Source organism: Protopterus annectens, chromosome 6.part0, assembly GCF_019279795.1.
Source record: "Protopterus annectens isolate FY-2018-M chromosome 6.part0, PAN1.0, whole genome shotgun sequence".
Classification (NCBI taxonomy): Eukaryota; Metazoa; Chordata; order Ceratodontiformes; family Protopteridae; genus Protopterus; species Protopterus annectens.
In genome coordinates this window covers 644,989,455-645,010,523 of record NC_056737.1, presented here as the reverse complement: position 1 = coordinate 645,010,523, position 21,069 = coordinate 644,989,455, and the positions used below count along the sequence as shown (strand labels likewise).

Sequence of the window (21,069 nt, the reverse complement as noted above, 5' to 3'; positions counted from 1 at the left end):
GAGGAATGGGAGCCCAGAACCGAAGAAGACAAAATCGAAACCGGGGTCACACCACGCTCCAGATGGTCCACCCCCGCGGACAGAGCCTCAAGCAGACTCGGAACGGTAGTCTCGGATCCGAAGTCTGGGCCAACAAAACTGTCGGAACCGACACCGGAACCAGGGGTTCCACCCTCCAAGCATGAGATTGAGGAAGGGTGGGTTCTGACAGAACTGACACCCAAAGGGATCTTGGGGCCTCAGACAGAGTCATTGTCGACGCTGGGGAAGGAAGTCATCTAGTGAAAGTTGGATAAATGAGCCTTGAAACCAAAGAATCCAAGGGAGGAGAGTAAGTAGGGGTTGCTGGAGAAATAGACCCAAAGCCTGGAGTGGGAAAAGGGTCTAGGCAGATTTGAAATTCAAAAACAGAAACACTGCTCCCAAGTTGACACACAAAAAACGACGTTTATTCAAACCAAAAACAAAAAAGAAAAGGTAAGTGCTTTCACAACTGCTGTTGCTTCATCAGACACTACTATAAAATAACAAGCAGCTTAAATAGATGCATTCAGTTAGCTGATAAAAAACAGTGACATGATGCTATGCAAAGACAGATAAAAGGTATAGTGAACTGCATATGGGGAAAGAATGACATTACACTAAATAATCACTAAAACCTAATAATAAAACCACAAGCAAGTTAAGACAATATTATAAAAATATATAGCAATAAAAAAAAAAATATATATATATATATATATAATATATATATATTATATATATATATATATATATATTATATATATTCTATATATATATATATATATATATATATATATATATATATATATAAATATAAACTAAAAGAAAACTTAATGTTAATGTTTAAGCCATCTAGCTTTTAGAAAAGGTTTCAGGGAAGTAGTACCATTAAGACCAGGGTATTTCTCTGCATTAAGTCTAAGGATCCATTTGGTTCATAGCTCTTGTAGTATTCTCAATGTCCCCACCTCGTATACTACTAGGTATATTTTGAATAAAAAAAACCAAAAGGTATGGGAACTATCAGTATGCATTACATGATTAGCTAAAGCATTAGTTTCCTTACAGTTAGTAATATCTCTGTGTTCCAATATTCTGTCTTTCAACATCCTATTAGTTTTCCCTATATATTATACAGAACATTTTTGACAGAAAAAAAAGTACACTACATCTGTAGTCCTGCAATTTGAATACTGATGGCTAGAGATAGAAAATGTTCGAGTTGAGTGTGTATAAGTATTCTTACTAAATATGTATTTACAAGCAGTACATCTTCTGCAAGGAAATGTACCGATGCGTGTAGGGAAACTGAAAGTCTCAGAGACTTCCCTATTACATAAATGTTGCTTGAGAGATCTATTATTCCTAAAGCAAAATAAAGGAACCTCACCAACATTTTCAATTAGCCCTGGAACATCTTGTAGCAAATGCCAGTGCCTCCTGATAATCTGCGTATACTGATTAACATCAGTAGAAAACTGAAAAACAACCCTGAAATCATTCTTAGCTGCCAAACTATTATCTAAAGTGCGGCTATTAATATTTTCTCTAAGATAGGGTCTACATCTAGTGTCCCTCAATTTCCATGCTTCAGATATTGTTTTATTAATCTCAGATAATGAGTATCCCCTTTCTAAAAATCAGACTTAATACTTTCAAGAGCTATTTCTGCTTCTTCATCGCTGTTGTGGAGACGCAGAGTCCTAAAAACTTGTCCCTTCAAGACATTCCTAGGGATATGCCTTGGAATGCATACTAGTTTTATGTAAAAATGTATTTCTCCTTGTAGGTTTGTGGTAAACACAACTACTCAATTGATTAAAATCAGACCTCCAGTGTCAAGAAATAACTAAAAGCTCAGGATGAAGCCATTGAATTTTAGAGTGCAGATTTCCAGAACTACTTTGGAGAGAATATGATGATATATGTATATATTTAAAAATAAAAAAATGACAAGGATTTGGAAATAAATGGTCAGGAAATATGAAATGGAAACAAATGTCTTTTTACAAGTGATTTTTAAAATTATGATTTAAGTTTAATGTGTGACTGAATACTTTAGGAATCTCTTCCTCCAACCTATAAAATTTTGGGGCAGTGACAGAGAATCTTTGTGCTGTGTTATGTACTTTTGTACATGATGTTTGGAGTGAGAGTCCTGAAGGGGAAAATCAAAAGACCATTGTAAGATAGTGTGACAGGTTTCGAGTGTCTGTATCAAGTCTATCAGAATTCGGATGAAACATTGTCTCAAAGTTCAGAATATTTGTCTTGAGCTTGAGTTTGCACCCCATGAAAATTTGTTTCAGTCACTGATGTCCTTCAAGGATGCATCTGCAGTCCTTACAAATGGGTTGTCCTGTCGTCAGGCAGCCCTTCGGTCGGCTGGATTCCAAAGTCTGGGTCTGGCTTCGGCTGGTGTCGCACTTCACCCGACGTCATTGATGCAGTTACTCGGGTATAAAGACATCAGCCAACGCCATTTTCCTCAGTCTTTCTTGCCGCGTGGCGCCCGAAGCAGAAGCTGTTCGCAAGTGCCGGTCGGTCAGAACCAGAGATTACTACTACCGAATACTTCTACCACTACCGAAGACTTCTAAAAAAGCTAAGTACCCCGTTGGGGACTCTTTCTTGCCACAGCCGATGTCAGAAAAAGTGAATAACTGTTTAACTTGTGGGAAACAAATACCTCATAAAGATTTCCACTCTTACTGCTTACCTTGTTTAGGCCCAGACCACGACGTAGCAGCTCGTCTAGCCTGTGCTTCTTTTAACCGACGGACGCTTAGACGTCGGTCGGAATTTGCTGAGCAGTTTTTCGGCTCTGATTTTGCTTATATTATGCCGTCGGATCCTCCGACTTCACAAATATCCAAAAAACGCAAGGAAAAGGACCGACACTCGTGGTCCGCGGTTTCGGCCGAAACAGCGGTTAAGACAACCGCGAGTGTCTCGGTTTCGGCTGAAACCGAGCAAGCGGTTCTTCCTTCAGCCGAAAGCTTACCTTCTACCGAGGCCTCTTCCAACCTGGTGGAATCGGCTTCTGAAATCCAACCTGCAGTTGTGGTTTCTCAGGAATTATCTGACACTATTCCCTTGGATATTTCAACCCCTGCACGTGGAGCTGCTAGGCCTCCTGCAGCCATGTCCATTAAAGCCTTTGCCAGGGCTAAAGCAGCTAAAGCTACTAAATCTGTGCCTGTTAAGACCCCCTCTCACAGGCCTAGCTCCAGTTCCCAAATGCTTAGTTTAGCAGAGGATCTCATTTCTTTAATCCAGGGATCCCAACCTCTCCCAGACAGGGCCTCTCACCCACCTCCAGAGAAGAGGCCTAGAGCAGAGCCCCCTGAGCCAGTTTCCACAGATGATTCCTCTGATGATTCAGAAAATACAGACCCTCCAGAGGCTCCTTTTTCCCCTTATGAAGACTCTGATGCTGAAGAGTCCATCCCTTCTGCCTCTCCACCTGAGGAATTTTCCTTTGGGGAAACCTTGCATGCTATGAGGGAACAATTTCAGTGGCAGGGCCAAGATTTTTCAGACTCAAGAAAAAGGCTTAGAACCTTTTTGCATTTACCACAACATAGGCCTTTAGCTATACCTCCAGTTCTGTCTGTTGTAGATGATGCATTTAATGATGCTTGTACTGCTCCTGATTCATTACCTCCAGCCCCTGCTATGCCCGATAGGTTCTACAGGGTCCCGGACACACATCACCATTTATACAAGACTCCTTTTGCAGATCCCGAGACTATCTCCCAGGGGCCTAAGGCTGTAGCATCTACCTCTGCCAAAATCCCTCCCCTCTGAAAGGGAATCCAGGTCCTTAGAGAGATGGGGTAAAAAAGTTTACACTTCTGCTACTCTGTCAGCTAGGGCCTTGAACTGTCAATTTCATATGATCCAGTATCAAGAATTTATGTTAGACCAGTTAACCAAAAAACTGTCCTCTGATGAACCTTTAGACAAGAAATATGTTCAGGAAATGGTACATAACATTCAGCAAGTTAGTAACCATTCTTTAAAATGCGGCTATGATGCACTGGAGGCTTCCTTTAGATCAGCCATGACTGGCACAGTTATAAGAAGGCATGCATGGTTAAAAGAGCAGGCCTTACCGGACCATGTCAAATCAAAACTATTAGATGCTCCCATGGACAAGGTCAATTTGTTTGGCTCTCCTGCACAACAGGTGCTGAAGAAGATGGAAGAGAAGGCAAAATCTGTCCAAACAGTGAAAGATTTCTTACAGGTCCAACCTCCAAGGTTTAGCAGGAATTGGCCCTCCAAGAATTGGTCCTTTCCAGACTCCTCCAAAGCACAGAGAGGCAGGAATAGGCGTTCAAGAGGCAGAAACCAATCCAGAGGTGCCTACAGGGGGCGCCGGTGGCAGGGTAACAACCAGCGAGGCACAGACACAGCCACCACCACTACTACAGGACAATCACAGTGACTTGGCTCTGGCACCGCCTACCAGGGAACAACTAGAAGCACCCTTAGGCGGGAAGCTAGCTTTATTTACAAAGAACTGGCATTACATCACAAGAGACAAGTGGATTTTGCAGACAATAGACCAAGGTTACAGGTTTCATTTCCATACTCTACCAGGAAAGAGAGGAATGCCAAACCTACCTCCAAACCAAAAGGCAGAAGCTCTACAACAAGTAAATCAATTATTAAAGATGAGAGCTGTGGAAAAGGTACCACATATGGAGCAAGGAAAGGGCTTTTACTCCAGACTCTTCCTAGTACCAAGGAAAGAAGGCAAATGGAGACCTATTCTTGATCTGTCCACTTTAAACACATTCCTCATTGTTCCAAAATTCAAAATGCTGACCCTACAGCAGCTTCTTCCCATGCTGGGCAAGGAGTCTTGGCTGGTAACTCTAGATCTCAAGGAGGCATACCTGCACGTCCCCATATGACCAAATTGCAGAAGATACCTCAGATTTCTTGCAGGATCAGAGCATTATCAATTCTCAGCATTGCCCTTTGGCTTATCTACTGCGCCCAGAGTGTTCACGAAATGCCTGGCATCAGTAATCGCTCATTGCAGGCTTCAGGGGATCCAAATCTACCCTTACCTGGACGACTGCCTAATACAAGCGGACAACAAAAACAAGCTAGCAGAAAACTTGAAAAGAGTCATTTACCTTCTACAAGCCCTGGGATACACAGTCAATATAAAAAAGTCAAGGTTGATACCATCCCAAAAGATAACCTTTTTGGGTGCGGAGCTGGACACATCCAAACAAATGGCATTCCTAACAGTAGAAAAACAGGAGCAACTCCCTCTCTACTTCGTGGCATTAACAAAACAAAACCATCTAACAGCAAGAAAAGTCCTACAAGCATTGGGCTTCATGGCATCCTGCATAATATTGGTCCCACATGCCAGACTGCATATGAGAAAACTACAGTGGTACCTAAGGAATTTATGGTCTCAGCACAAGCACAGCCTAGAAACTCAAATTCCAATAATTCCATGCCTGAAGCAAGAATTCCAATGGTGGGCTCAGGCCTGTCAATCAAACGAAGGATTGCCCTTCCACAGCACTCAACCAAGCCAAACCATCACAACGGATGCCTCAGACCTCGGTTGGGGGGCCCACATGATGAACAAATGCATACAGGGTTTATGGACTCAAGAGCAGCTGCACCTACACATAAACCTAAAGGAAATGCTGGCAGTAAAACTGGCAATTCAGACTTTCAAACCATTTCTTCGACAAGGCCAATTGATGATAAGGACAGACAACACCACAGTTATGTGGTACATCAACAAGCAGGGAGGCACACATTCGTACCCTCTATGCCGGATGGCCCTGGACCTCTGGAATGTGGCCCTGAGTTACAACATTCAGTTACAAGCAATCTTTGTACCAGGAAAAGAAAACACTCTAGCAGACATATTAAGTAGGACCTCCACGGATGCCCACGAATGGATGCTGCATCCGGACATCTTCAAAACCATTACAAGAAAATGGGGTCTCCCAGAAATAGACTTATTTGCATCCCCACTCAATCACCAATTAAAGAAATTCTGCACCAGGACGTACCACCCACTGGCATGGAAGGTGGACTCCCTATCCTTCAGTTGGGAAAATCTGTCAGCATATGCATTCCCACCACTTCCTTTGATGCACAAGGTGCTATTGAAGATCAAAGAGGAACGTCCAAGGATCATTCTGATAGCTCCAGACTGGCCAAGGCAACATTGGTACCCATTACTGAGGAGCATGTCTCGGGAGCAGATATGGCCCTTACCCCTTGTTCCCTTGCTGTTAACTCAGAACAATTACAACACCCTGCATCCAAACCTGAAAACTCTGCAGTTGACTGCCTGGAACATTGCATAAGACAAATTAACCCAAATTTATCCCAAAGGGTTAAGGACATTATCTTAGAAGCTCGCAGACCTTCAACAAGGAAAACCTATTCAGCAAAATGGAAAAGATATCTCATTTGGAGTACTGCTAAAGGGGAATATGTGTCACTGGTAAACATAGCCAACATCCTGGAATACTTGGCAGAGCTATTCCACAAAGGCCTGTCCTACTCTTCCATTAAGATTCATGCCTCAGCTATTTCAGCAGAATACGACTTGGATCCTCCAGTTTTCTCACATCCTTTGCTCAGGCAGCTTCTGAGAGGAATTAAAAATGTAAAACCTCCTAGGAAGCCACCATTACCTGCATGGGACTTGAACTTTGTGCTAGAAAAATTGACACTACCTCCTTTCGAACCAGCAGCAACAGCAGAATTGCAATACTTATCATGGAAAACTGCTTTCCTGCTGGCAATCACTTCAGCAAGAAGGGTTTCTGAGCTACAGGCATTAATGGCAGTACAACCCTTTCTGATCTTCCATCAAGATAGAGTGTCCATGAGAACAAATCCTACTTTTATGCCTAAGGTGGTCTCCAGAGTATCTTTAAATCAGGCTATCCACCTGCCTACATTCTTTCCCAATCCACAGAACAGGGGAGAAAGACTGTTGCATACCTTGGATGTACACAGACAATTACGCTACTACCTGGACAGGACAAAGAGCAATAGAAAAACTGACCAGCTACTGGTAGCATATGCAGCAGGAATGGAAGGGAAAGCAATTACAAAACAGACAATATCTAAGTGGATAGGAAATTGCATTAGATTTTGTTACTCCTACCATGGAAAGAAAACTCCAGAAAACATCAGGCCTCACTCTACAAGAGCTACAGCCACTACCACAGCTTTTCTACGAGGAGTGGCTACCAAAGACATTTTAGAGGCTGCTACTTGGAGCTCCGTGCATACATTTGCCAAGCATTATAATTTACCTTTATACTCTAGATCCCGAGCAGGTTTTGCCACTGCTGTTTTGCAAGGGATCTTAACTACACCATAATTCTATCTTTCCTCCTCCTCCAGTTTGGCTATGGTATTCTACCCATTTGTAAGGACTGCAGATGCATCCTTGAAGGACATAGTACAGTTTTGTACCTACCATAAATGTAGATGTCCGATAGGAATGCATCTGCAGTCAGGATTACCCACCATCCTTCCCCTCTGTGGTACTCCTAGGGTATTTGCCCCTCTTATAGCTAGCTGGGGGAATCTATTATGGTGTATTTGTTTGTATATATGTACATACATGCTTATTTTTTGTTTGCCCTCTAATATTTTGAACCATTGGCATTTATCAAAATTTAGCCTTCCTAGAGGGCACCTGGCATCTGGGGCAAGAAACACTGAGGAAAATGGCGTCGGCTGATGCCTTTATACCCGAGTAACTGCAGCAATGACGTCGGGTGAAGTGTGACACCAGCCGAAGCCAGACCCAGACTTTGGAATCCGGCCGACCGAAGGGCTGCCTGACGACAGGACAACCCATTTGTAAGGACTGCAGATGCATTCCTCTCAGACATCTACATTTATGGTAGGTACAAAACTGTACTTTCTTCTTGGGGGATTTCAGCAGCACTACCCTGCATCTTTTCACAGTTAACACAATTAACACCAGGTGCAGGATGTTGCCCGTGATGGTAGGGATGTAAACATCTGCAAAAAGCTTAGTCTGTTACTCCCTAGTATATGTTCGGCATTCAGACGCCTAGTGTTTTCCCCTCTCCACCCAGGCTCCTTAGTCTACTTATCCTTATTTTTCTGTTGACTGCTGGGAAGAAGGAGCTGCCTGTGTACCAACAGTTGGGAGGAAGGTGCTTTCTGTGTACCACTAGTTGAGAGGAAAGGGCTTTCTGTGTACCAGCAGCTGGGAGGAAGGAGCTGTCTGTGTACCAGCAGCTAGGAGGAAGGAGCTGTCTGTGTACCAGCAGCTAGGAGGAAGGAGCTGTCTGTGTACCAGCAGCTAGGAGGAAGGAGCTGTCTGTGTACCAGCAGCTAGGAGGAAGGAGCTGTCTGTGTACCAGCAGCTAGGAGGAAGGAGCTGTCTGTGTACCAGCAGCTTGGAGGAAGGGGCTTTCTGTGTACCACTAGTTGAGAGGAAAGGGCTTTCTGTGTACCAGCAGCTGGGAGGAAGGAGCTGTCTGTGTACCAGCAGCTAGGAGGAAGGAGCTGTCTGTGTACCAGCAGCTTGGAGGAAGGGGCTTTCTGTGTACCACTAGCTGGGAGGAAGGGGCTTTCTGTGTACCACTAGCTGGGTGGAAGGGGCTTTCTGTGTACCAGCAGCTGGGAGGAAGAGGCTTTCTGTGTACCAGCAGCTGGGGGAAGGGGCTCTCTGATCCACGTGAAGACAACAGTGGCTTCTGAATGTTGGCATATAGGAAGTGTGATAGTATTGTGAAAAATTAAGTTCAAGCTTCTTAACAACAAAATGTGAAACCTGCTGTTACACATGGTGTTTTTTTGAGGGGTGGGCAAACCCATTCTACACTCCGAGATGTGGCTGGGGGGTACTGCATCTTTTCCACCCTTACTCAGTACTATACCATCTCCAAGACTGCTGTACCTATGACGAGAGGGAATTCTGCAGTATAAAACAATTGCAGATTTAGTATTTCCATTGAATTAACATTTTTTTTGTACTTCCAAGGACAACACTTATGGTCCTCAAAATCTACATTGGGACCCTGTTGTGAATCTATTTGACATTACAATGCTGCAGTGCCTGAACTCTTTTATAGGTCCATAAGTGCATAGATTAGTGCTAGGCTAACTGCCTTTGTGAGCTATTTTAAGCCTAGCTGATTACCTCATGTGAGAATCAAACATTGAACCTTGTCTGCAAGGTAAACACCTTAACCATTATGTCAACATCCCACCCACTGTGCCAGATGTCTGCCTTAGTGCAGCCATTTCATACTTTGGCAAGGATTGTGAATGTTCATCTCCTGCCCCATTATATAGTCATTATCCCAGGGTACCTTCTGTCTGTCACCATTGCCTCCAGTATGTATTTGTCTTTAGTTTTTTTGCACTAAAGTTCCAGTACTCTTGATTTTACTTCCAAGTCATCTTTTTCTCTTCCTCACTCAGAAGGCACAATGTTCTTGCATATAGGTGTTTTTTCCTACCTGTTAGTCCTACCTCACAACTTCATGACCTGTCAATCTCACCAGCTTCCTTAACCAGCTGTAAAACTCTGTCTGCTTGCCTTCTTTGTTGTGCTAACATGTGATACTCTCAGCACTTCTCAGTAGGCCAGTTTTACCTCAAGTCTATATGAAGCCTCATATGAAGCACATTATGGTACTTGTCTTTCCTCTTACAGACACAATTTGGTAATGATTTTTGTGTGAAAAAGTAAGCCTGAAAAGTGAAATTCATGTCTTCTGTAAGCAAGTTTTCAAAGTTTTATCCTGCTGGAATTGTGATGCATTTACCTTGTGAGCTATCCACATATTTGTTTGATTTTTTTATCAATCATTTTGTTTTGTCAGGTGTAGTACTGTCTGGAAGTTTTTGCTTGTATAGTTAGATATGCATTACTGTTGAGAGTGTCTCACAGCATACAGAATACAGAATACATTCATGTGTCCTTATGTGAACCTACTCCCTCCTAAACATTGCTGTCTTTTCAAGTAACTGCTCAGATAATTATTCAAGTTACTGTGGGCTTTGTTAGTCAGGCAGTGGCTGATGCAAAGTGTCTAAAAAGCGATTTGTTTGTTTTTTTTTTTTTTCCTTTGGATCAGATTTTCAAGATGATGAGGTTGCTGAAGCTGTACACCGAGACAGAAAGAGAGAATTTGGTTTGGAGCTGGTGGAGTCATTAACCGATGAATCATTTGCTGCTTCTGTCATAGAAAAGAAGCATGTGGTGGTGCTCTTTTACACAAGCTGTAAGTACTGAGCTGATTTGTCGCATTATCCTCCATTGTGTATGAGTGGTGATTTACGCACCACTAACCTTCGCATTTTAGTGATCCGATTCTATAATCAAAGAAAATGATTGAATAATACCTAATCCTGTGTATTCACAGTGCAGGCTACTAATGTTACTATTTGTTTGTGTCTTTTAATGTAGAAAGACAGTGTAAAACCTTATTACATAATGAATGAAGATTGTGCAGCAGTGTATGTGGCCAAGCAGATCAAGATGGACTCCACGTTATGGGTGTTCCCTTTTGGGTGGCCTGTTGTCCTTTTCTAATGCTTATGAAAAGGGAAGAAAAGACAGTGTCCGAGAGCCCATCAGTACTAATATGTTTTTTTTGTTTGAGATTCAGGGAAGAAAAGTACATTTGTGGCAATTGCAGCAAAAAGCCAATCTCTCAAGAATAAATTAAATGGCTTGTGAATTGACAAACAGGTAAACCATAATTAGTCAGCGGAACTGAACTTGGAAGCAAAAGGTAATTAGGCAAAAGACTGATCTAGCCATACAAGACATGCCTTTGACCCAGGATGCAAGAAGAAGGGGAGGGAGCTGTTGCAGAAGCACGTTCAATAAGTCTGCCTGAGTACGGAACCAATGAAGAGAGCTAAAAGTGTGGAGAGAAGCAGCAAATTGGTCCAAGAAGGTACAAGGGGCGATGAAGACTGAAGTTCCTGTCACCGAGGAGCAGGGACACTGATTTTTATTTTTCAAAAAATGAAATTCTGTTCTCATGCGATGGAATCCTGGAATTATACCTGAGAATTTCAAATGTAGGGCAAGTTATGTGAATACGTAAAGACAATTTACACTGCTTGTGGGTAAGCCTATGAGCAGTAGATTCAAATAAACATGTGCAGATGAAGTAGTAACGAGATGGTAATGAGAAATGATGTAAAACTTCTGATGGTAATAACCCCCTCTTCCTGCTTGTTTGTTTCCTGCTTATTTTGATGCACTTACTCACTGCCCACAGATATATCATATAGGTAGGGTCACACCTCTTCTGTTTAGTTTGCAGTTAGTGAAGATTGTCTTTCTTGCTTCTAGCTTTATTTCCCAGTGTGAGCTGCTTCTCTTGGCTGAGCCAAAACTTCTTGCGTCCAGTGGTACTTGCCAGCCAAGATGGTGGAGATGTAGATAGAGAATACCTCACATAATTTTGATAATCAAGAAATCCTTGATAAGTTTAGAGTGGACAGGGATATTTTGAGGGTCTTAGTGAGCATGTATGGTCCCCATATAGATTAGGGGATGCATGGCCTTTCTACCCCTGTGGATATTCCGATATGTATAGCCTTCACTTTACTTGCCATGGGGACCTTCTAAGGACAGACTGGGGGTGTGAATATTTCTCAGGCTTCTGCTTCAAGGATACCTCAGCTGTTAAAATATGCAATAAAGTCTAGAAGATTTAGAATTTTTGCTTGGAAATATTTGCATATGTGTATTTATACCTCGAGCAGACGCCAAAGAATATTTCTTCAAGTAGATATCAAATGTTGGAGCTGTGAGAGGATAGAAAGTGTTTTGGGAGTGTAATGAGTTTGCATATTTTACAAATTCCCTACTGAATACTCTGGCAGAAATATTGGGTAAGCAAATGGGTGTAACTAAAGAAATGATTTTTTTTGGAGCTACAGGATCTGAATTGCTTGGACATTGTATGGCCTTGTTAAGTTTAATTCTGTTGACTGCCAAAAAAGCATATACAGGGAAATGGAAATCAAAGTCTAAACCAACTGTATTTAAAGTAATGAATGCCATAACAAAGATAAAAGAACTGGAAGTGGGATTCTTAGAAAAAGATAGGAGCAAATTATATAGAAAAAATGGAAGTTGTGGGAACAGTACATGCAGTTTAATGCTTTAGAGGTGGAGGAGTAAGTTTTAAGGGAAGGCAGGAATTGAGCAATTCATGCAATGCTGGATCGATGATAATTATATAAAAGAATGTATGTGTAGTATAATGTTTGTACCTATGAACATGTCAGCATGATTTGTTTTCTTTTATGTAAATTTTTATGTAAATGTATGTTTGCTTACGTCTTAAGTGATATTTCAGTCACCGAGGTTCAAAAAAAAAAAAAAAAAAAAGGATACTTCAGAAGTTCTTGAATGTACTCTTGGCACAGGTGGATCAGTGCATCTGTTTCCTAGTGTAACCTCAGAACTGAGCCTGGACTATGCATGCCTTTTATGGCACATTTCCCTGCGGTTCATAGGTAGGTACTAGACTATCTGCCTGAAGGCATTTATAAGCCTTTCGCTGTCCCCTTAGATTAGTTCCCTGTGCCTCTGTCCAGCAGAGTCATTGAAGTGATCCCTGGGGTAAACTTCCTGTTTCCCATCCACTCGTCAAGGTTTCTCTTGAAGAGGGTTATAGGTAGGTACTAGGCTATCTGCCTGAGGGCATTTATAAGCCTAGCCAGAGTGTGTCAGCTTTCGCCACCCCATTGATTAATTAACTGAGCCTCTGTCAAGAAGAGCCAAAAAAGTGATCCCAGGGGTGTATTTTCTGTTACCCATCCACTCATCAAGGTTTCTCTTGAAGAGTGTTAGTGAGGGGCTCTGCCTAATGTGGTTAGGAATTTTGTTCCAAAGCATGGGGAGTCTCTGTGACAGGAATCTATCCCTCCAGCATGTTCTGTTTATTGTTGTGGTGAGGTTTAGCTCACTAGAGTGAGTGGCTCACAGTGACTTGGAGTTCTTTAAGTGGAGCATGTCCACATGGCTTTGTAAGTCAGGCAGAGATCACCTCTGAGTAAGCGATATGCCAGTGAGTACAGCCGGAGTTTTTCCAGTCGGGCTGCATAGGACATATGTTTGAGGCCAGTAATCCTCTTGGTGAGGTACTTTTGTGGTCTTTCCAGCTGTTGGAAGTGTCTTGTGATATACATCCTAAATGGGGCATTGTACAGTATGATGGATCTGATGAGTGACGAATAGAGGGGCACTATAACCTCTTTATTTCTAGATGTGAACCCTTTAGTAATTAGATGGGCTACATAGAAGGATTTCCTAACTACTTTGACAATATGATTGTCAAAGGAGAGATTACGATCTACCAGGGTCCCCAAATCTCTTATTACCTCTTCTGTATTAAGGGGGATGCCACCTATGTGGTAATTCATGGGTGTTTTGTTTTTCCCAAATGGGATGACTATGCATTCTTTGGCATTTAGCTTGAGACCATGACTTTGACACCAGATGTCTTGTCTCAGTAAGGCCCTTTTGGAGAACGTCCGTGTCAGCCGGAGAGTCAATTATGGCTCCCAGTTTGCAGTCATCGGCAAACTTGGTTAGCCACAGTCCTCCTGTGTTTGCCTGTACTTCTGCGAAGTATATACCGAACAGTAGGGGTCCCAGGACCGAGTCTTGTGGGACACCACTTGTGACTGGTTTAGAGTCGGACCTGGAGCCCGCTATTCTTACCGTGTGAGCTCTGTCTGTAAGCCAGTTAGCAACCCATCTCATGACGTAGGGGTTTATGTAAGGGCCGGTGAGTTTTTCTATAATTCCCGAGTGGGGAATAGTGTCAAAAGCTTGGCGAGGTCAAGGTAGGCTGTGTGAACCACCTTCCCCTCATCTATGGCCTTGGTGACTGTCTCGAAGAAGTCGACCAGGTTTAGTAGGCATGATCTGCCCTTAATAAAGCCGAACTGGGTTGGGTCAAGTGTTTGGAAGTTCCCAATGTCTTTGTTAATGAGTTCCATGATGATGTGCTCCATAGCCTTGCAGACCAGGCTAGTCAGGCTTATGGGTGATAGTTACTAGGGTCAGTTGTAGCCCCTCCTTTGTGGAGCGGAATAACCATTGCTGCGCTTTATTCTATGGGCACGTAGCCTGTGGAGAGGCTGAGGTTGAACAGTGTATTTAGGTGGGGGGTTAGTTCGTTCTGTAGTTTGTGCAAGATGCAGCCTAGGACACCATCTGGCCCCATTGACGCTGTGCTTTTGGCTTTTGAAAGAGCTGTTTTCACCTGTGCGTCTGTGATTTCCGGGACACTACACTTTTCCGGTGTTGTTTTGGGCCATTTTGGGGGTGAGTAGGGGGTGAAGTTTGCACTGAATCTATCTGCCAGGATATTGGCAATATCAGTAGGTTCAGTATATTTTGTGCTATTTTGCACTAGCTCAGAGCATATCTGCAAGTTGCCACTTAGATTCTTGACATAGCTAAAGAAGGCTTTGTGGTTATCTTTCGAATCGTTGGCTATTTTTCTTTCGAAGTTAGCCTTGGATGATTTTATGAGGGACCTTAGTTTCTTACTGATACTGATCAGGGTTGTCTTTCCTTCTTGGGATTTGCTTTTTTTCTGAACTAGTTTCCTCCTTCTATTGTATAGCCTGTTTATGGCAGGGGTCCACCAGACTGGTTTCCTTCTTTTAGGGAAGTGAGTCTTGGTTTTGCTAGGGATGGCACAATCCGTGCATCCTTGTAGGTGCTCATAGAGTGCATTTGTAAAGGTTCCTGCATCGTGGACACTGTTATCCTTTAGCTTGGGGGCTGTGAAACTTACCACCTCTGTCTTAAGTAAGGTGAAGTTTGCTACAGAAAAGTTTTTCACTGTGGTTTCCTTGGTTGGGGGTGGTGGTATGGTGTGGACGTCCAGAGTGATTAGTTTATGGTCTAATTTAACCAGTGACGGGTTGACCTCCAGTGCGGAACACCTGTCGCCCATGTTGGTGATGACCAGGTCCAATATGTTTTCACCTCTGGTAGGAGAGAGTACCAGCTGATCCAGGGCATTTGAGTTGATAAATTCCAGGAAGCGCTGGACCTGGGAGTTTGTACTTGAGTAGTTTTCCCAGTTAACGGTAGTGTAATTGAAATCGCCCAATATCAGGGTGTTTGGTAGGACCTTCATGTTTTCCAGTGTCTCCAGAAAGGCGGAGTGGTAGTCCTGGGTCATGGAGGGTGATCTGTAGTAGGCCACAATTTGCATTGCAGATTTGCCCGATGTTAGTTGCACATGGATGATCTCAGAGGTATCATGTTGCGCCACTAACCTGGAGGTGTAGGTATTATTGATGAATGTGGATACACCCCCTCCTTTTGTGTTTCGGTCCATGTTCTGTGGCCAAAATGTGTGGTATGAGTTGTAGCCCAGTAGTGCTGGGGTGCTCTGTGGAGCCTTGAACTAGGTTTCAGTTACTGCAAAGATGTCAACGTTCTCCATACTGAGGAGTGCTTCGAGTGCGTGCATTTTGAGATTTAAACTCCTGGCGTTGAGTAGCATAACCCTCATTTTTTTATTTGTGCTGTTTATGGAGTGTGTTTGACTTTTGAGCCTTGCCTAAAAAAGGCACTATGGGGGCAGCAAGAGCCTTGGCCAGTATTTGAGGCTTGTCAAGCATGTCGTCCCAGGCTGACAGACACTGGATCCCCTTTGAATGACACCAGAAGCTTAGCCAATTGTTGAAATTGATCATTTTATCTTTATACTGCTGTATCATTCTTGGTGAGGGCAGGACGCTACTCAGGGTCAGGGTCACACCCACCTGGGCTACATGATTAGAGAGCTCTTCCATGTCTCTTTTCATGTAGTCCAGGGAGGTACGTCTCGGGTCATTCACACCAACATGAACAATGACAGAGTCATATTTGTACTTGTTCTGGCGTGACCTGAGTGCTTGTGTTATGTGGCAGATTCCGGCTCCCGACAGGCAGCTAACAGTAACTTTCTCCTTCTCCATCCTAGTGAGTGGGACGTCAGTGTGCTTGACTATAGAGTCGCCTATTACTAGTGCGTTAGATATCTTTTTTTGCCTTAAGGGCTGTGATTGTGCGGCACACTGATTTTGTGTTTTATGTGTTGTCTGGTTTGTTACGGGAAGTGCAGGTTGTTTGGGTGTCTGCTTTGGAGGTCTCTGATGCTTTTGCAGGTTTTTATTTAGAGCCTCCGAGTATGATTTTGTGTATTTGTGTATTTTTTGCCAGTGCTTTTTGTAGGTCTGTGTGCAGCTGGAGTAGTGGTGCAAGTGCTAACCTTCTCCTCTTGACTGCCTGTTCCAGTCTTGGGTGGAGAGAGCTTAGCCTCCAATTTAGCTATATAATTGCATCTCTTGCATATGTTAATGTTTTGTGGTAGGAGGAGAGGGTTGTCTGTGTACATCAGGCAGTTGTAACATTGCCTCAGGATACCCAGGTTCACCAGCTGGACTGGAGAGTATTCCTGAAATTGCCCTTTGGTCATGCCTGAATAGTAGGGTGAGCTGCTTAGTCGCTTGGTTGGTGAGGGGTGAATAATGAGCCTTGCCCTGCTGGCAATCACGTGTCTGGGTATATTAGTGCTTGCTATTAGGTCTGAGCAAGTGCTGGACTGTAGGGTGCTTTTTAAGTGCTTAGGTTGAGAGTTAGACTACTTTCAAGGGAAAAACTGAAGAGGAGACTTGGTGGAGCCAGGAATAATTTAGCCCTATCTAACCAGCGCCACCCAGATGTGCAAAACTATGCAAACGCGTTTTTTACAGCAGGGAAATGAAAGCGATAGAAATTAGCCCAAAATGGCCTATAAACTACTAACTTCTGGGCTGGAACCACTCCTCCAGGACAGACGGCTACTCAAAGCTCCCTCTCTCACAGGTGAACAGAGAAACCTCCCTCTATCCAAGTAAGGTATGGGCAACTCAGAAACTTGTAACACAGCCCTGAATTCAGCACTAGCCTGAAAACTGGACTATACTAGCTTAGAAAGGTGGGAAACGAGGACAATTTTTTTTTAAAAGATAAGGCAAAAACAGTAAAAAAATACACTTAAAACAGCTTTAGATGACTACAAGCAATCAGAAAAGGCTTTTAAACAAATTACCCAATTAACAAGTACAAAAATCTCAAAACTGAGCCCTGTTCCAGTAGTCTTCAAACAACTGGGGTGCAGGGGAACCTTCTCCAATAAAGAAGGCCTGGATTAGTGCTCAAGTTATACAAAAAAAGCTAGATTCAGCAGGCCTGGATCTAGTCTATGCTACAGCAAACAAGGCACACCAATTTTAGAAAGAAACAGTTCAAATATGCAGGTACTATATGCCTTTAACCAGAAATAACCAGCTCAGAAGGGCAGAGTCCATCCTCTCCTCCCACAAGAGTGCAGACCACAAAACGTCTTAATGTAAAATAACTGGCCTGAAGCCCAAGTGTTTAAACCAGAACTAATACACTTTTAGAATAACAGACACTGAGCCTTCAATCAGCAGTTCCCAACTTAGAAGGATGTAAGCTACCTGTCCTGCCACAACAGTGCAGAGCGCAAACCTTCTTAATGTAAAACAACTGGTCTGAAGCCCAAGTGCTTAAACCAAAAGGCTTAGAATGAGTTACACCAAGCAGTAATAAATACAATTGAGTACTTTTAAGATGACCCAAAAGCAAAATAAAGTAGGAAGAAACACAAATACAGTAAAAGCAGATGAATAAAGTACAATTTGTTTTTTAGTGAGCAAATGAGATGGGCCCAGGAGGAGTATCCAAATGCAAATTTACAAGATGGGCGGGCAGTTTCAAAGCCACCAAGATTATCACCAAAACAGCTAGATGGTATTCAATGCAACACAAATAAATCAATTTAAATGCCGTATTATTTGAAAAAAGTACAGATAAAGATTTACTTAATTTCACTTGTACGTCCAGTTGATTGCAGGTAGGTCTTAGTTGGCCAAAGCTCAGAGTTTAAGCAGAAAAGAATCCAAAATGTACCACTTGTATAAGGCAGAGACCGAATATCAATGAAGTGAAACTACCCCCACTTATCACTGGCTATACAGGAATTCTAACAAGCATTAACTGAAAAAACAGAGCCACAACTTACAGCTAGATAGTATTCAATGCAACACAAATAAATCAGTTTAAATGCTGTATTATTTGAAAAAAGTGCAGATAAAGATTTACTTAAATTCACTTATACGTCCAGTTAATTGCAGGTTGGTCTTAGCTCGCCAAAGCTCAGAGTTTAAGCACAGCTGTTTACTGTTGTTAGTATGTTGCAATTAAGGCCTCTTCTGGCCTATGGGGGAGCAGTACCAAAGTATGAAGGCCTAACATTTCATCACCTGCCACATAGTGTGTGATGTGTGGGGGTACATCACCAACTTGTCTGCTCAGCACCCTGCCAGTGCATACGATTCCAGTATCTGGCCCACTACCTCACTCTACTGTTCTTCCTCCTGCATGGTAGGATGCCGCATGGTCATCTTGTTGGTAAGTGAAAATTGTAATTTTTATCATTTAATTAGTTGTTTTCAGTATAATGTATTGTTTAATACTAAACCACTTTTTTTCTGTTTGTCAGGCAATGCAGAATATCCACTGAAGCCTTACCTCATGACACCTGTGAGACCTCCAATGGGAGTTGTGGAAATAATTTTAATACAGTCCTGTCCTAGACTCGTATTGTCATTGAGAGAGTCTTTGGTGTGTTGAAAGGTTGTTTCAGATGCCTTGATGAGTCTGGGAGCGCTTTCAGTATGACCCGGCTACTGCATTCAGGATGTTTACTGCCTGTTGTATTCTTTACAACATGATCTTGTGCCAGTTGGGTGGTGAAGTGACCCATGCAGTCACTACAGCCACTGTGCAGGTCCTATCATGATTAATGATGATCAGCTGGCAGCAGTAGTAAGGGACCCCATGAAGCAGGCTCATGCACAGTAAACAGCTGTGCAGGTAAAGAGGGGGCATCTAGCAAAACTATGAACCATGACATTCAAATTAGTGTTTCCTTTTTTTTTAAAAACACATATAGTGAATAATTAATGCATGCACTACTATGTGTGGGCTATACTATGTGGTGAATGATATGCCACTATTCATCAGACATTCTTTCTTATCTTTATTTTTTTCAGAGCAGGTACTCATATTACTGTTTATAAAACTTGTGCCTGACTACTAACTGGCACCTCTTCACTAATATTATATGGCATCATGTACAAAATGTTTACTTTTTTTTTACTGTTTTGAAGAGTAAATGTTCCTTAGGGACTGTACTTATGTATGTACTGAATCTGTTGAAATGATTTATTAAAAAGTTATTTTCACAAAATTGTATGCATTGCAATCTTTAAACTTGCATGTAACGTCAGTTCACACGTTGTACTGGAATGGAGACTTTATCACTTGCTTTTTTATTATACAGTATTTCTCCAATGTTCTTCGTGTTTCACTGTTACAGTCATTACATTTGGGTTATCTGTTTGCAGTAGCCCTCAGTCGGCTTGATTAACTGTCTTGGGTCCTGCATCGGTTGCTGTCCCTTCTTCCATGATGTCAGGTCATCAGGGGTATAAAACATGCAGCCGACGCCATTACATCAGTCTTTCTTGCCATGCGGTGCCCGAAGCAGAAGCAGTTCGCAAGTGCCAGTCAGCTGACTCCTGAAATTTTCATTTTCGAGTTTCAGAACTGAAGTCTTCAACTAAAGCCAAGTACCCCATTGGGGAAACTTTTTCTTGCTCCTTACCGATGTCAGTAAAAGTTAATAATTGCATTACTTGTGGAAAGCAAATACCTCACAAAGATTTCCATTCGTACCGTATTCCTTGCCTAGGCCCTGACCACAATGTGCCTGGCTGTCAGTTTTGTGCTTTATTTAAACAGCGCACTATCCGTCGTCGGTATATTTTCGCTTCTAAATATTTCGGTTCTTGGTTTAATTATCCAGAAATGTCGTCGGTTAGCCTTCCGACTACCGGGATTCCAAAAAAACACAAAGATAAAGACAGAGACAGGCCGCCGAGGTCCAAAGCTGCCGACGACGCTTCTCCTAAGCCAGTCGCCAGTTCGCCGGTACTCAGTGAGGTGCTTTCGCAGCCCCTGATACCCACTACTTCTGACTTGCAGGCCTCTACTGAGACCCATTCGGAGTCTGGTATGCCATGAGATGCTTCAACTGTGGAACCTGCGGATGTCTCTACCTTGGATGGGTCTGGAGCCGCTGTGCAGGCACCAGCTTCTGAGGGTGTATTCAGGCCTACGGACTTGCATTTTAAACTGACACCTTCATTCTTCAATCTTCTTCATTTAGGCCAAAATCTTGAACCATGACTAAGAAACTGACACCCAGGCCGCATGCTCAGGCCTCTATGCATAAAAAACAAATGATAAGAATGGCTGAATATATTATAACTCTAATCAGGGGAAGCCAACCTCCCCCTTCTAAGAGACCTAGGACTGAAGTTATTTATCAATCTTCTGAACAGGATTCAGATTTTTGTGATTCTTCTGATGATCTGGATCTCCCCGCCAGAGGATTTTTCTTTTGGTGAAACCTTACATACTCTACGGGAGCATTTCCACTGGGAAAGCCAGAATTTTTCTGATTCAAAAATGAGGCTTAGGGATTTCTTATTCCTGCCTCAGCATAGGCCTTTAGCTATTCCTCCTGTACTAGACATTGTTGATGCTTTCTCAGAATCTAGTTTGGCCCCTGATTTCTTGCCTCCTGCTCTCAGAAAACCTGAGAGATATTACAGGGTTCCTGATTCTCACAAGTTCCTTTTTAAAAATCCTATTGCGGATCCAGAGACTATTTCACAGGGACCCAAAGGCATTTTATGGCTTCTACTGCTAAAAATCCTACCCTCTTAGATAGAGACTCCAGAATGCTGGATAGATGGGGTAACAAAGTTTACACTTCTGCAACCTTGGCCATTAGGGCTTTAAACTGCCAGTTTCATATGTTAAAGTATCAACAACATGTTATTGGATTGCTTAAACAGAAAATGATGTTA

At 42.7% G+C, this 21,069-nt stretch overlaps 1 protein-coding gene across 1 annotated transcript in view; it reads left to right on the top strand.

Annotated features, from left to right (window-relative positions):
- TXNDC16 (thioredoxin domain containing 16) overlaps positions 1 to 21,069 on the top strand; it is a 1,725,832-nt gene that overhangs the window by 744,478 nt on the left and 960,285 nt on the right. The window contains exon 9 of the mRNA XM_044073553.1: positions 10,161 to 10,307. Within this exon, the coding sequence (XP_043929488.1) occupies positions 10,161 to 10,307 (147 nt within the window). The remainder of the gene's footprint in view (positions 1 to 10,160; positions 10,308 to 21,069) is intronic.